The 16224-nt window shown below is 43.0% G+C and overlaps 2 protein-coding genes across 17 annotated transcripts in view; one reads left to right on the forward strand and one right to left on the reverse strand.

Moving 5' to 3' along the window:
• esr2b (estrogen receptor 2b) overlaps positions 1–14750 on the forward strand; it is a 26826-nt gene extending 12076 nt beyond the window's left edge. Inside the window, exons 2-10 of one of the 3 annotated variants that reach the window (XR_004210619.1) lie at positions 2547–3064; positions 3254–3450; positions 6857–6973; positions 7128–7451; positions 8329–8467; positions 11765–11898; positions 12895–13103; positions 13278–13513; positions 13602–14750. Coding sequence is in view for 2 of the 3 variants with exons in the window: in XM_020487930.2 (XP_020343519.2) it covers positions 2631–3064; positions 3254–3450; positions 6857–6973; positions 7128–7451; positions 8329–8467; positions 11765–11898; positions 12920–13103; positions 13278–13513; positions 13602–13657 (1821 nt within the window). In the remaining variant the exon portion in view is untranslated. The remainder of the gene's footprint in view (positions 1–2546; positions 3065–3253; positions 3451–6856; positions 6974–7127; positions 7452–8328; positions 8468–11764; positions 11899–12894; positions 13104–13277; positions 13514–13601) is intronic. The other 2 variants (XM_020487930.2, XM_020487929.2) reach the window with 2 other exon arrangements.
• The window catches only part of syne2b (spectrin repeat containing, nuclear envelope 2b), a 132258-nt gene continuing 130695 nt past the window's right edge, over positions 14662–16224 (reverse strand). For 12 of the 14 annotated variants that reach the window (XM_031828914.1, XM_031828911.1, XM_031828908.1 and 9 more), the window contains one exon: positions 14662–16177. In XM_031828914.1, the coding sequence (XP_031684774.1) occupies positions 15967–16177 (211 nt within the window). In that variant the 3' untranslated portion in view covers positions 14662–15966. The remainder of the gene's footprint in view (positions 16178–16224) is intronic. The other 2 variants (XM_031828916.1, XM_031828915.1) reach the window with 1 other exon arrangement.

The following is a 16224-nucleotide window of genomic DNA, read 5'->3' on the forward strand; positions in this document are numbered from 1 at the left end:
CATGGACTTTTTCCACATTTTGTTGTATTACAGCCTGAATTTAAAATGGATTCAATTTAGATTTTTGGCCTACACACAATACCCCATAATGTCAAAGTGGAATTATGTTTCTAGACATTTTTACAAATGAATTTGAATTAAAAAGCTGAAATGTCTTGAGTCAAAGTATTCAACCCCTTTGTTATGGCAAGCCAAAATAAGTTCAGGAGTAAACGTTTGCTTAACAATTCACATGATAAGTCACATGGACTCACTCTGCACCCCACACATACAACGATCTGTAAAATCCCTCAGTCGAGCAGTGAATTTCAAACACCAATTCAACCAAAGAACATGGAGGTTTTCCAATGCCTCACAAAGATTTACCCATTGGTAGGTAGATGGGTAAAAAAACAGACATTGAATATCCCTTTGAGCATGAAGTTATTCATTACACTATGGATGGTGTATCAATACACCCAGTCACTGCAAAGATACAGGTGTCCTTACTAACTCAGTTGCCGGGGAGGAAGGAAACCGCTCAGGTATTTCACCATAAGGCCAATGGTGACTTTAAAATGGTTACAGAGTTTAATGGCTTTGATAGGAGAAAACTAAGGATGGATCAACAACATTGTAGTTACTCCACAGTGCTAACCTAATTGACAGAGTGAAATGAAGCAAGCTTGTACAGAATAAAAATATTACAAAACATGCATCCTGTTTGCAAATTAATACGGCAAAAACATGTGGCAAAGCAATTAACTTTTTGTCCTGAATAAAAGTGTTGTTTGGGGTGAATCCAAAACAACACATTACTGAGTACCACTCTATTTTCAAGCATCGTGGTGGCTGCATCTTGTTATGGGTATGCTTGTAATCGTTAAGGACTGGGGAGTTTTCCAGGATAAAAAATACTTAGAATGGAGCGAGGACAGGCAAAATCCTAAAGGAATCCAGTTTAGTCTGCTTTCCACCAGACACTGGGAGATGACCTTTCACCTTTCAGCAGGACGATAACCTAAAACACAAGGCCAAAGGTACACTGGAGTTGCTTACCAAGAAGACAGCGAATGTTCCTGAGTGGCGAAGTTACAGTTCTGACTTAAATCTGTTTGAAAAGCTTTGGCAGGAATTGAAAATGGTTGTCTAGCAATGATCAATTTGATAGAGCTTGAAGAATTTTGAGAAGAATAATGGATAAATATTGTACAGACCAGGTGTGCAAAGCTTTCAGAGAAAGACTCAGCTGTAATCACTGCCAAAGGTGATTTCTAACATGTATTGACTCGGGTGTGAATACTTATGTAAATTAAATACCTAGATGCTGTATTTAATTTTAAATACATTTGGGGAAAAAAATGAAAAACCTGTTTTCATTTAGTCTCTGTGCTATTGTGTTTAAATAAATCTGTTTACTCCATTTTGAATTCAGGCTGTAACACAACAAAATGTGGATGAAGTCAAGGGATATGAATACTTTCTGAAGGCACTATATGTACAGCCTTTACGTAAGGCCCTGTAACGGCTTTCCTCTTCCTTTTCTGAGGAGGAGTAGCAAGGATCGGACCAATGCGCAGCGTTGCAAGTGTCCATATCGATACTTTATTTACGTGAACACTAAACTACAAAATAACAACGTGAAATACCAAAACAAACTAAACAGTCCCGTGTGGCACAAACACTGACACGGAAAATAATCACCCACAACTCAAAAGTGGAACCAGGGTACCTAAGTATGGTTCTCAATCAGGGACAACGATTGACAGCTGCCTCTGATTGAGAACCATACCAGGCCAAACACAGAAATCCCCAAACAAAAAAAGGAACATAGACAACCCACCCAACTCACTCCATGACCATACTAAAACAAAGACATAAGAAAAGAACTAAGGTCAGAACGTGACAGGCCCACATGTCCAGTACATACCATATGTACAGAACACATCTACCTATACACATAAAAATGCACACTTTTCCCAAGGAAGATTGTAACAATTTTAATATATCACATTACTTGATGTTGCACCTATTTCTTTTTCATGTGTTTCATCTGATCAGGCTTGTTATCAGTCTGATGTAGGTGCACATTTTTCTTTCTGTACAACATGTTCTGTGATTTGGATTTGAGTATTCACGTTTCCCTCTTCCATCCTGACTTAATTACACTATTGTTAGAAGAAGGAGTGTTCCTCTGAAGTCTCTACAAATGCACTCGAGTGGCAACAGTAAAAGTAACTGGTAGTCTAGACAAGGTTTGAGACCAAATTAAATAAATTATTTCCTGTTGCATCTGTCCTTTTACAGGCTCAATGTGAGCAAGATATATTACAACTATTTACCACTCAGGATTGGCAATTGAAACTGTTCTAACTCTGAGCAATGCAAACAATGATCTTTCCTCAAATAAACAGATATGATCATATAGTTTTTGTTGAGTATGTACAGTATGAAGAGTGAAGACAACATTATTTTGTTGAGTAACTTTGTGTGCACTTGAGAATATCTATGTGGTATTTGAATGTGACTCTGCATACACTTTCTCCATCCCACCCTCCACGCTGCAGTAGGACTTCTCACTGACTGGTCCCGGTGAGGAAGGCAATAGACGACAGCAGCAGCCACAACGTCAGCCCAACGTTATCCCCAGCATGGCATGTTCTCCTGAAAGTGGGACAGACATTTCTTCCCTGCTCCAGCTCCAGGATGTGGGCTCCAGCAAGGTCCAAGAGAGGGGGAGCTCCCCGGGACTCCTACCTGCCCTCTACAGCCCTCCGAGCGGCATGGAGAGCCGCACATTCTGCATCCCCTCTCCCTACACAGACAACAGCCATGATTACAGTCACAGCCACGGACCCCTAGCCTTCTACAACCCCTCTATGCTCGGCTACAGCAGACCACCTATCTCCGACAGCCCTTCTCTATGTCCACCCCTCAGTCCCTCTCTCTTCTGGCCCAACCATGGCCACGGCCAGCACAACATGCCCTCGCTGACCCTGCACTGCCCCCAGCCCCTGGTGTACAGTGAGCATAACCCCCACACCCCCTGGGTGGAGCCTAAACCCCACGGCCTCAGCCCCAGCAGGTAGCTACAAGCCTTCAACATCTGACACACCCTCCTTTTGTATCTTTTAATGTACACACCTGTCTTATTTGACCTTTTCTTGTCTCCTATAACATCTCAGATGGGTAAACAATAGGAGACAGCCTCTTAACAAAACTGAGGCTTCTATTTTGGAGTTTGTTAAACATTGATTGACGTTCCTTCTCATAGCCCTCTCCTCCACCCTACCAAGCTGCTGGGGAAGAGACTGGAGGACGGAGAGGAAGTGAACTCCTCCTCAGCCAGCTGTGTGGTGGTGAAGGCAGACATGCACTTCTGTGCCGTGTGTCATGACTACGCTTCGGGCTACCACTACGGCGTGTGGTCTTGTGAGGGCTGCAAGGCCTTCTTCAAGAGGAGCATCCAAGGTATGACCACCAGGGGAGCTGTGTGGGATCATTACCATGTCTACCCTAGGGACTGTGGTCATGGTGGCCACCCTCTGTCTCAGTGTCCTGTAAGGTCTGCCACTCCCAAAAAATGTGTGATATATAAATATAATTTGGTTAAAAAAAAACGTTTTCAGTGTAAACTTAAAACAACTCGAACCAGATATAAAGTATGTAGCAAAGATAATAGAGCTACAGTACCAGTCAAAATTTTTGAATGAGTAGGTGTGTTCATTCTCTCAACCAGCTTCATGAGGTAGTCACTTGGAATGCATTTCAATACACAGAGATGTGCCTTGTAAAAGTTAATTTGTGGAATTTCTTTCCATAATGAGTTTGTGCCAATTAGTTGTGTTGTGACAAGGTAGGGGTGGTATACAGAAGATAGCCCTATTTTGTAAAAGACAAAGTCAATATTATGGCAAGAACAGCTCAAATAGGCAAAGAGAAACGACAGTCAATCATTACTTTCAGACAGCGGTCCCCAACCACCGGGGCCGCGGACTGGGCCGCACGGAAAGGATATATATATATTATTTTTTTAATTGGTCAAATTAAATAATAATTATATACACTTTTAGGCTATTTGTGCAGTAAGTACATTGAACTTTGTGCAGTCTGTTGGTCCTTTCCTCACCACTCTAATATTTCTGTCACGCCCACAACAGTTTACAGATTTGAACTTCAGTAATGGGTGCGCCGCGAGTTCATCATGGTCTGCGTGAGCTATGTTTCCCGGCAACTTTGTACTAACTAGCTATGTTAGCTGACATAAATATAAACAAACAAACGTCGCTTCTTCTCAAGGGGCAAGGGGGATACAAGGCCCAACGACCATGTCGATAATGCAGACAGCAGAACCCGAGACTGTAATTATTATTTTTTTACGAAAGAAAAAGAAAGCCTCGTTCAATAGAAAATATGCTGAGTCCTACCTAAAATATGGCTTTATTGCGACAGGTGACTCACATGCTCCAAGCCCACTGGTTGGTAGTATGTGGAGATCGCTTGCAGAAAAAGTCACCACTGGCAGCACATTTCAATGACGAGGAAGGGTCGCAAAACTCGCTTACCTGTGCGACATATTCAACCTGCTAAACGGACTAATTCTGCCACTTCAGGGAAAAATTGACAATGGTCTTTAAGTTGGCAGGTAACGTGGCTGCATTCAACGCCAAACTGGAACTGCGGGGACGGCGAGTGGACAGGGGCATATTTGACATGTTCCAAACATTAGTGGGGATTTTGGGATAGACTGAGACTGAGCCGTCTTTCTTCCAGCTGGTGCGCGATCACATAGCTTCGCTGTCAACAGCGTTCAAGCTTTACTTCCCAATCGCCAAAGACCCACGAAGTGTGAAGGAAAAGATCCACGACCCATTTGTGAATGTCCCAGGTGAATCGTCGGTGCAGGAAGATCAACTCCTTGAGATTGCAAATGACGGTGGCCTTAAAAGTATGTTTGAGAACCTCATTTCTGTCGACCTTCTGGATTAAAATCCAGGCTGAATATCCTGAGATAGCCACAAAAGCTATGAAAACGCTGCTTCCATTTCCAACATCCTATCTCTACGAAGCAGGGTTTTCCGCAATGATGTCAACAAAAACTTAGTTACGGAGTAGACTGGACATAAGGAACACCATTCGGGTATCACTGTCTCCCATCACCCTTAAACGGGACCGTCTTGTTGCCTGGAAACAAGCTCAGGGCTCCCACTGATTCAGTGACATGGTGAGTTGCAATGTTTTTATTATATGGTCGTTAGAGAAAAATATAAGCTTTGTTTTTATAATATCATCACATTAGACCTACTTAAACTAAAATGTTATGAAAAAGCGGCTATACTACACTTATAGGCCTAATCAATATTCTGGTTGTGTCAAAAATATGATCTATATGAGACCGGTCCATGGTGCAAAAAAGGGTTGGCGACCGCTGCTTTAAGACACGAAGGTCAGTCAATCTGGTCAATTTCAACAACTTTGAAAGTTTCCATATGCAGTCGCAAAAACCATCAAGGGCTATGATGAACCTGGCTCTCATGAGGAGCTCCACGGGAAAGGAAGTCCCAGATTTACCTCGCCCTGAGAAATTGCAGCCCAAATAAATGCAACAGACACATCTCAACATCAACTGTTCGGAGGAGACTGCGTGAATCAGGCCTTCATGGTCGAATTGCTGCAAAGAAACCACTACAAAAGGACACCAATAAGAAGAGACTTGCTTGGGCCAAGAAACACGAGTAATGGACATTAGACTGGTGGAAATCTGTCCTTTTAATCTGATGAGTCCAAAGTTGAGATTTTTGGTTCCAACCACCGTGTCTTTGTGAGACGCAGAGTAGGTGAACGGATGATCCCTGCATGTGTGGTTCCCACCGTGAAGCATAGAGGAGGATGTGTGATGGTGTGGGGGTGCTTTGCTGGCGACACTGTCTGTGATTTATTTAGAATTCAAGGCGCACTTAACCAGCATGATGGCTACCACAGCATGCTGCAGTGATACGCCATCCCATCTGGTTTGTGCTTAGTGGGACTATCATTTGTTTTTCAACAGGACAATGACCCAACACATCTCCAGGCTGTGTAAGGGCTACTTGACCAAGAAGGAGAGTGATGGAGAGCTGCATCAGATGACCTGGCCCCCACAATCAACTGACTTCAACCCAATTGAGATGGTTTGCGATGAGTTCGACTGCGTAGTGACGGAAAAGAAGCCAACAAATGCTGAGCATATGTGTGAACTCCTTCAAAACTGTTGGTAAAGCTGGTTGAGAGAATGCCAAGAGTGTGCAAAGCTGTCATCAAGGAAAAGGGTGGCTACTTTGAAAAATATATTTAGAGTTGTTTAACATTTTTGGGGGGTTACTAAATTATTCCATTTCATGTACTATTTAATAGTTTTGATGTCTTCAATATTATTTTACAATGTAGAGAATAGTACAAATAAAGAAAAACCCTTGACTGAGTAGGTGTGTCCAAACTATTGACTGGTACTGTATTTCTTATTTTAAAATAAGATCATATTTGAGAACTAACAATCACCAAAATAAAACCTAGACAGTCAGGGAGAATCTAAAATTCCCTAAATGTCATGGCATAGGGCCCCCATTGATTTTGTTATGTTTTAGTCACTCAAATAGCATAAGAACACAGCATAAATCATGGCAAAATGTTTAGAATTGCAAGAAACTAGGGGCCAATAGGAGGGCCTCAGTGCCATTGGCCTCGCCCCCCCCCCCCCCCCCCCCCAAGCTAACTTGGCCATCGCTGCTGAAAGAAATCCTAGGGGTGAACGCTGAATAAGGTTGATTGTAGGTTGATCAGATATGATGAATAGTGCAGCCATGTAATTTCTCTGACTGTCTCCATCTATCTCATCTAGGCCACAATGATTACATTTGTCCAGCAACTAACCAGTGCACTATCGACAAGAACCGCCGTAAAAGCTGCCAGGCCTGCCGCCTACGCAAGTGTTATGAAGTGGGCATGATGAAGTGTGGTAGGCAGCCATCTTCCTTATCTAGTCTAGTTGTGTTTTGAAACCTAACCTTATGTAGTCAATAGAACATTTGGCAACAGATACTGTAAGCTTGTAGAGGTACAGTATCTTCAGGAGTGAAACCTCTCTGTTGCTTGTCTGTGTTGTTGTCCAGGTGTGAGGCGAGAGCGCTGCAGTTACCGGGGGGCGAGGCACCGGCGTGTACCTCAGGGGCGGGGGGCGTCAGGCGGGCTGGTGGGGGTAGGGACCAGGGCCCAGATGCGTCTGGAGGGGGGCTCCCACCCACAGCTGGAGGTGCACCACTCGTCCCTGACCCCAGAACAGCTGATCTCCTGCATCATGGAAGCGGAGCCGCCAGAGATCTACCTGATGGAGGACCTGAAGAAGCCCTTCACTGAGGCCAGCATGATGATGTCACTTACCAACCTGGCCGACAAGGAGTTGGTCCTCATGATCAGCTGGGCCAAGAAGATCCCTGGTGAGACACCTGGAGGGTGTGTGTGCCTGCCTGCCTGCCTGTGTGTGTGTCTGTCTCTGCCTGTGTGTCTGTCTGTCTCTGTCTGTCTGCAACATATGTGCAAGGCTGAGTTGGTGTCCCAGGTCTATATATGAGATAGGAGGTATATCTCTAAACAAAGAAAGACTAGCTGTCTGGCTGTAAACCCTTCGCACCCTACCCTTTAACTGTGTCCATTACTGTAGTAGTTGGCCCTTAGCCTTCTCTTTATGCCACATACAGTACTGCATCCAGGCACACAGCTGTGTAGTCCTGTTGGACAGGATATCACACAGGCTATGAAGGGGTTACTACTCCTCTCCTCTCTATCCTGCTGGTGAGCATTGTTCCTTCCTCACTCAGGGTTTTAGAGGTGAGCCCAGCAGGTGCCCTCTCAGAGGAGATGGGTCTGAGTTCACACACACACTCTTGTCTGAGATGGGGTTTAGGGGGTTTGGTGAAAGAAGGAGATGTGACAATTAGCTTGTATTGTCTGCTATAAAGAAGAACAAGAATTCCACAGACTAGATATGCATTTTGGATTTTTGTTTAATCATTGCATGCAAGGTGTCTCAGTATTTGGCTTTGTTCCAATGTCCATCCTTCAGTACTTGTACCAACAGACTGCTGGGAGCGTAGGGTGTCTCTAGTGTGTGAGGGCTCATTCATGCATTTAATCTGTCCTTTAATTAGTCACTCTAAATTTAGGGGTCTTTTTATGTTCTCTGGTTCCCAGACTCAGTCCTAATAAAGCTATACAATAGCTACAGTGAACAATGAACACTCATTTCCCACACTTTCTTTTCGTGTGTGTGTGTGTGTGTGTGTGCACGCGAGCATGCACATTTGTGTACTACAGGCTTTGTAGAGCTAAGTCTGACGGACCAGGTGCACCTGTTGGAGTGTTGCTGGCTGGAGGTGCTGATGCTGGGTCTGATGTGGAGGTCTGTCGACCACCCTGGGAAACTCATATTCTCACCAGACCTAAAGCTCAACAGGTACAACTGCTTATGTTTTACTACTAAGCTTCAAAATACAATATACCGGTATAAGATTAAATATCACATCTTTAAGTAAAGACATTTGACATACTGCATTTCCTGTCATATCTTGGTCAGTATTAAGTGCATCCTTTTTTATCTAGAAAAGACCAAACTGCAAAATAATTGTTTTTTACTATGTGTCCAGTTAAAAGCATGTGTTTTAATATGTGGGGTTGTGTTGGAAAGGCAGGCCTGGGGTTGCTCATTAGCTTTCACCAATACGCCTGGAAAAGAACACTCACATTCTCAGTACCCTCTGGGGCCAGCATTATTCACTCTGTGTGTGCGTGGGTACTGATAAGAATGATCGTGTTACAGTGTGTTCTCCCTATAAATTGCTGAGGTTGACCTCTCATAAATCTATGAGCTATATGAAAATGCAATAATATTAGTGTTTGCTACAAACGTTTGGACAGAATATTTTCAAATTCCTGATTGATTAGTATTTTGGGGTTCTTAAGTTAAAATGTTGTGTTTTGTTTTGACTTTGAACTTAGGCCATATCAAAATCTTAATTTGCTGACAAAGCACCTTTTTGAATTGTTAGTAAACAAAAGGTTTGTGTCTCTAAATCTCACATCCCACTTTGTTTGTCAGAATTATACATGTGTGTTGTAGCCTAAAAAACTTTAGCATTGGGGTTTGTTAAAACATTGAATGTTGGTTATTTAGCTGTATTTGTGGTTTTGGGTAAATCTGATCAGGCCAGAAGGTTAGAGGATTTATTGGCCTTGAGAATGATCTCACCACTGAGACTAAGATCCTGGATGTGTGAGTGCTTGTACTACTTGTCTATATGTGACTGTGTGTGCTATTAACTTGTCTAACGAGGTGTCTTTTGAATACAGATGTGCTCCTATATTTATTTTCCTATCTTTGAGTTTACGTGTCTGAAGCCTTACAGTAGTGAGTGTGTGTTTTGTGTGGGTTGGTGTGGTTGAGTAGTGTTTCCCCTTTTACACTACCACGGCGACTATCACTATAGGCTTAGCTAACCTTGGTGTGTTCCCATAACATGGGACTTATTGTTCAGTCCTCTGGCCATTGTGTGGCTTTGGCACTGTCTCTTGAGGCTGCCATGAAAAACACATTAAGTAGACAAATGGGTCAGTGTTTTGATTGGACTTTAATTTTCTCACACCCCTCAACAAATCTCTCAACATTAATTTAATTCATTTGTAGCACTCCATTACTAAGAGTTTTTATTACAGTATGTGGGTACCTACTACTGTTTTACAATATGAATAATGTGCAGTGCCTTCGGAAAGTATTTAGACCCTTTGACTTTTTCCACATTTTTTTATGTTACAACCGTATTCTAAAATGGATTGTTTTCCCCCCTCATCAATCTAATGACAAAGGAAAAAACAGGTTATTTGAATTTTTTGCAAATGTATAAAATTAAATTAAAATGAAATCACATTTACATAAGTATTCAGACCCTTTACCCTGTACTTTGTTGAAGCACCTTTGGCAGCGATTACAGCCTCGAGTCTTCTTGGGTATGACGCAACAAGCTTAGCACATGTATTTGGGGAGTTTCTCCCATTCTTCTCTGCAAATCCTCTCAAGCTCTGTCAGGTTGGTTTGGGGGCGTCGCTGCACAGCTATTTTCATGTCTCTCCAGAGATGTTCGATCGGGTTCAAGTCCGGGCCACTCAAGGACATTCAGAGACTTGTCCTGAAGCCACTCCTGCATTGTCTTGGCTGTGTGCTTAGGGTCGTTGTTCTGTTGGAAGGTGAACCTTCGCCCCAGGCAGAGGTCCCAAGCAGGTTTTCATCAAGGATCTCTCTGTCCTTTGCTCTGTTCATCTTTCCCTAAATACTGACTAATCTCACAGTCCCTGCTGATGAAAAACATTTTTTAAAATGTTTATTTATCTGTTATTTTACCAGGTAAGTTGACTGAGAACACATTCTCATTTGCAGCAACTACCTGGGGAATAGTTACAGGGGAGAGGAGGGGGATGAATGAGCCAATTGTAAACTGGGGATTATTAGGTGACTGTGATGGTTTGATGGCCAGATTGGGAATTTAGCCAGCACACCGGGGTTAACACCCCTACTCTTACGATAAGTGCCATGGGATCTTTAATGACCGCAGAGAGTCAGGACACACGTTTTAACATCCCATCCGAAAGAATGCACCCTACACAGGCCAGTGTCCCCATTCACTGCCCTGGGGCATTGGGATATTTTTTAGACCAGAGGAAAGAGTGCCCCCTACTGGCCCTCCAACACCACTTCCAGCAGCATTTGGTCTCCCATCCAGGGACTGACCAGGACCAACCCTGCTTAGCTTCAGAAGCAAGTCAGAAGTGGTATGCTGCTGGCCATTCCCACAGCATGATGCTGCCACCACCATGCTTCACCGTAGGGATGGTGCCAGGTTTCCTCCAGACGTGACGCTTGGCATTCAGGCCAAAGAGTTCAATCTTGGTTTAATCAGAACAGAGAATCTTGTTTCACATGGTCAGAGAGTACTTTAGGTTCCTTTTGGCACACTCCAAGTGGGCTGTTATATGCCTTTTTACTGAGAAGTTGCTTTCGTCTGGCTCCTCTACCATAAGGCCTGATTGTTGGAGTGCTGCAGAGATGGTTGTCCTTCTGGAAGGTTCTCCCATTTCCACAGAGATGCTCTGTCAGAGTGACCATCAGATTCTTGGTCACCTCTCTGACCAAGGCCCTTCTCACCCGATTGCGCAGTTTGGCCGGGTGGGCAACTCTAGGAAGAGTCTTGGTGGTTCCAAACTTCTTCCATTTAAGAATGAATGTTCTTGGGGACCTTCAATGCAGCAGAAATGTGTTGGTATCCTTCCCCAGATCTGTGCCTCAACACAATCCTGTCCTGGAGCTCTACGGACAATTCCTTCGACCTCATGGCTCGGTTTTTGCTCTGACATGCACTGTCAACTGTGGGACCTTATATAGATGGGTGTGTGCCTTTCCAAATCATGTCCAATCAATTGAATTTACCACAAGTCGAGTATCATAGCAAAAGGTCTGAATACTTGTGAAAATAAGGTATTTGTTTTTTTGTGTTTTTTTGGGGGAATAAATTTGCAAAAATATCTAAAACCTGTTTTCACTTTGCCATTATGGAGTATTGTGAGTAGATTGAGGGGAAAAAAAAACATTTAATTGATTTTAGAATAAGGCTGTAAAATGTGGAAACTGTCAAAGGGTCTGAATACTTTCCGAATGAACTATACTGTATGTATAATACATATCTTTCCTTCTGTGTGTTTGTAGGGAAGAGGGAAACTGTGTGGAGGGCATTATGGAGATATTTGACATGCTGCTGGCAGCCACCTCTAGGTTCAGGGAGCTGAACCTTCAGAGGGAGGAGTATGTCTGTCTGAAAGCCATGATCCTCCTCAACTCCAGTAAGTCAAATAATTAGTACTTCTGTACTGTATGAGAGGTTGTGTGTGTTTTGAGTGTGTGTTTGTCCCCAATCAGAGACCTGGAGGTGAAAGCACCTTTAGGAGCTACTTTTGTAATTGGGCACATTTGCCATATTTCCATTGAGGATCTACACCAGTGTTTTACCCAAAAGACTCCGACTTTTCTGTTTCCATCTACACGGGCCGGGTCACCGGTGTCTCATGGACCTGCTCTAACTTGGAGCCAAGGCAAGGCCATGGGTACCTTTCAACTTGCATTTTCATAACAATGGCTAACTGTGAATTTTAACCTCACAAAGCAACAGTCTTGAATGATGCAGATGTAATTAATTCTGCTCACCACAAGTATTTTTTTATTGTCACACTCCTGATGAAAACACAATAACACTATAGCTCACATTAACATTAAACACTGGCGGCCAACTAGTGTTGGGGTGAGTCTCAATGGAAAAGCACAAGTTGTTTTCCTCTCCCAGGGATCAAGGTGTCCTATCCCTATCAATGTTCACTCCAGGTTTCAGTGGGGTGACTGACTCCTCTGTCTGTCCTCACTTGGGTCAGAGCTCAGCCACCAAATACACTGGCTCCCATCACTGCCACCACATACACTGGCTCCCATCACTGCCAGACTCTGTTGATTATTTTCCAAAAATGCTGAAAAAATACAAATTGTGCAACAGAAATCTAGTTTAGAAACTCAGAGCATAGGATTGCAGAATTGTTTTGTTGGACAGAAGTAAGATATGTCTCAATTCCTCAGGCCTACATTTTAATGTCTATTCTTGTTTGGAATGTCTGATTTATGAAGGAGATGTTTGTAGGCTGAAGCATTTTCTCCCCACCAGTGCCATCTAGTGTTTCAAATACAAATGAATTATATGTTAAGTGATAGTAGGATTTATTGTTTTATGGTGTTAAAGTGTGACAGGTGTATGTTTGCCAGTGATTCTGCTTCATAAATTAATAGTTACATAGGGTCTATGTTTGTGTCCATCTGTAGACATCTGCTCTACCTCTCCGGAGAGGGCAGAAAATCTGGAGAGCAGGGGGAAGCTGCTGCGTCTGCTGGACTCAGTGACGGATGCCCTGGTGTGGGCCATCTCCAAACGAGGCCTGTCATTCCAGCAGCAGTCATCCCGCCTGGCCCACCTCCTCATGCTACTCTCACACATTCGCCACGTCAGGTAGACTACAGCTACAGCAATGTCTCACTAGCAGCAACAAGTCTACAGTGTCTGTTCAGTCAGTGACATAAAAGCACACCTGCAGATCTGTCCATTGTAATTTCAGTCAGCAACAGTTTTTTGGATGTTTATCAAAACGACATTCCCATGCTGCTTCTCTCCACGTCTCCTTAGTAACAAAGGCATGCAGCACCTCTCTAGCATGAAGAAGAAGAATGTCGTGCTGCTCTATGACCTGCTCTTGGAAATGCTGGACGCCAACACAACCCACAGCAGCCGTATGTCCGCAACTCATGACCCCTCTAACAATGACCCCACAGAGCCCCCAGCAGCACCAGCTCCTGCTGTAGACACTCAGCTCCTGCTAACATTCCAAAACCCAGAGGAGAGCCAAACACTCGAGAGCATTAGTAAGTTAACCAAGTTGGGTTAGCCACTGAAGATGTAGAATGTATGTTCACCAATACTCCATGAATCATAATCCAATATGTTCTCCAGGTACATCCAGCCAGGTTGCTGGCCAGCCGAGAGAGGGGAGATGTGTACCTCAGTAAGAGGGACAGTGACAGGATACAGCGTGGGACATGGATGGAGACTGCATGAGACTGTAAATCACCCCAAAGGGGTGAATGGACTGAAGGAGAGGCCAGACTGGCACAATAGGACAAGTGTGGATCTGACCAAAGTCCACACTCTGTGACAGTGTACACCATTCCCAATAGGCTGACTGAGAGTAAAATCTCTTATAGACTGCAGAATGTGTCATTGTGAGGTAAATATTAGTTGTATCCTTTTCAGATGTTTTTGGTCTATGGAAAAAATATGATTTGTAACAGTGAATTGACTGTATTTTTGGTGTAATTTCCTTGTATTAATGCAGTTGGTAATGTAGCTAGTAATGAGTACATCTTTTAACCTCTACCAGTCAAAATGTGTCTCCTTTTGATATATTTCTAAACTTTTTCACCTTTATCAGTGTCTGCCGAACAATTCATACCATCCTACTGTAACTGGCTTACTTGGAAAATGGTGCATGAAGTCCATGCTGTGAACATGATTTATCAAACAGGACTATAGCAATGAGATGTGCATTTGACATTTCAGATTGTGGGTGTTCTTTGCCTCATACCACCAGGGCACACTGCTATTACAGTACAGGAACTGTAACTTTTCATGCTGGATGTGTGGAGGGGAGTGTTATGATGTACTCATTGTAAAAACCTACATTTCAACCAGATGACTTTTGTGGCCTTTGATTTAAGATGACTGCTAGTCTCCATTCAAGTTTGTGTGAGCGATCAGAAGCCAAACAAAAACCAGCAACTGCTAGAAACTCACACACTTGTACTTATGCATCCTGATCATACCCTGTCCCTCCTGTAATGATTTGGTGCTTCTGCTGTTTCTGATGTTCAATGTCAAAGTCATGTTTGTATTGATAGAAAATCTACATACAGAGCTTGTCATATTGAGGCATTTTAGCCCCAATGGAATTGCAACCAAACATCTTAAAAGCAACTGTAAAATGTGAATGTAGTTCTATTGACATAAGCACAGATTATGGCAAACAATGTTTATTGTCAAGTAAAAATGAATTCAAGCTATTCATCATCCATAAATAAGCATTAAAAAATGTATTCAACTGTACACCATTGTTTTCTTTGTTTCATTGTACTACAGAGCAGTACAAAGTGACTTGACTATGTACACTAATAATGGAACTAGGTAAATTAACTGTTCTCTGATCAGCTCCATCTTGACTAATTTTTTACACATGAGTAAGCCTTCTTTGTGAAGAAAGGCAAAGCATACGGACAGGAAACCTTCGAGTCTATACGTACTCTTTGATTCTGCATGTACACCGCAACATTAATCGCTCACTGACTGGTCCAGGTTCATGTCACCTATATATTCATATACTGTAGTGTATTTACGGTATTCTACAGCTATGACAGCATCAGATTTTACTCACAATATTCAACCGCAGGAAAGAAAAGTGTAACAGAGCAGCTTCCAGATGGGTACATCCAAACATGTTTGATTTAGTTCTCCGGTGCTAACACGAATTGTAAGCCGCACTCTATGTCCCCCATCAGCCCAGGGTGGCCCACAATCACACAAGGCCTCTGTGGGAGATAGGGTTACTCACTCACATATGCACACACACATTGTCAGCAAATGCACTCATACACACAAAATCATAGGTACACTAGTGTAAATAAAATATTTTTAAACAAAAACATTTTCTAAAGCACTGACTACAGCAAGGCATGTTTGCAGTTGATTCACTACCATAATTCAGTGAAAATGACATATCACAGTGTACATTATTCTAAATCAAATAGACAAAAACAAAATTGTTTTCAGTCAATATGTACAAAAATGTGCTATCCACAATTGTTTGTCCTAAGTAAAATGGTAGAAAGAGTAATGATCAATATCCTCAGTACTCTGATCCTTTGGTAGCAACTGCAGTTTGCCATTATTATGAGTATACAGTATCTGCAATGATAAAAACAAAGCTATTAAAATATTTTTTTTGTATGTGGAAAACAACTCGATGGGGACAATAATCATCTTCACTACATATAAAAATGTTTACTTCAAACCAATGATATGGCTTATTTTCAGAGCCAGATAACTTCATGAGCGCTCAACATATATTAAATATAAATATGTATACATAAATACCTAAATTCAATTGGACTTTTAGACAACTTAAAAAACAACAATTTGGATTGGAGAAACAGAACGCTTGGCTCCAGTCTCTGTTTTTCGGGGCAGTTTCCGACAGTGGTGGATGGGGACTTTAAAAGACGGGGGCAGGGGGGTGAGTGTTAGGGGAGGGGGTGTTGTTGCTGTCTCATGTGGGCGGGGGGCCGTTGGTGTAGCGCAGCATGGGGTAGAAGGAGCGGGCAAAGTTGTTGGACAGGGCACAGCTGTAGTCCTCTTCAGACAGAGGCACCAGGCAAGCCAGCACCAGCAGCAGCAGGAAGAGCAGGTGGAGGGGGAAGGCAGCACGCAGTACCCTGTAGAAGAATGGCCTAGCTGAGGAAGAGTCCCCCTTCTCCTCCCTGGTGATGGAGAGAAAGGCATTAGTACGGCTATGGACATTAGAGTC

Source organism: Oncorhynchus kisutch, linkage group LG7 (genome assembly GCF_002021735.2).
Source record: "Oncorhynchus kisutch isolate 150728-3 linkage group LG7, Okis_V2, whole genome shotgun sequence".
Lineage (NCBI taxonomy): Eukaryota > Metazoa > Chordata > Actinopteri > Salmoniformes > Salmonidae > Oncorhynchus > Oncorhynchus kisutch.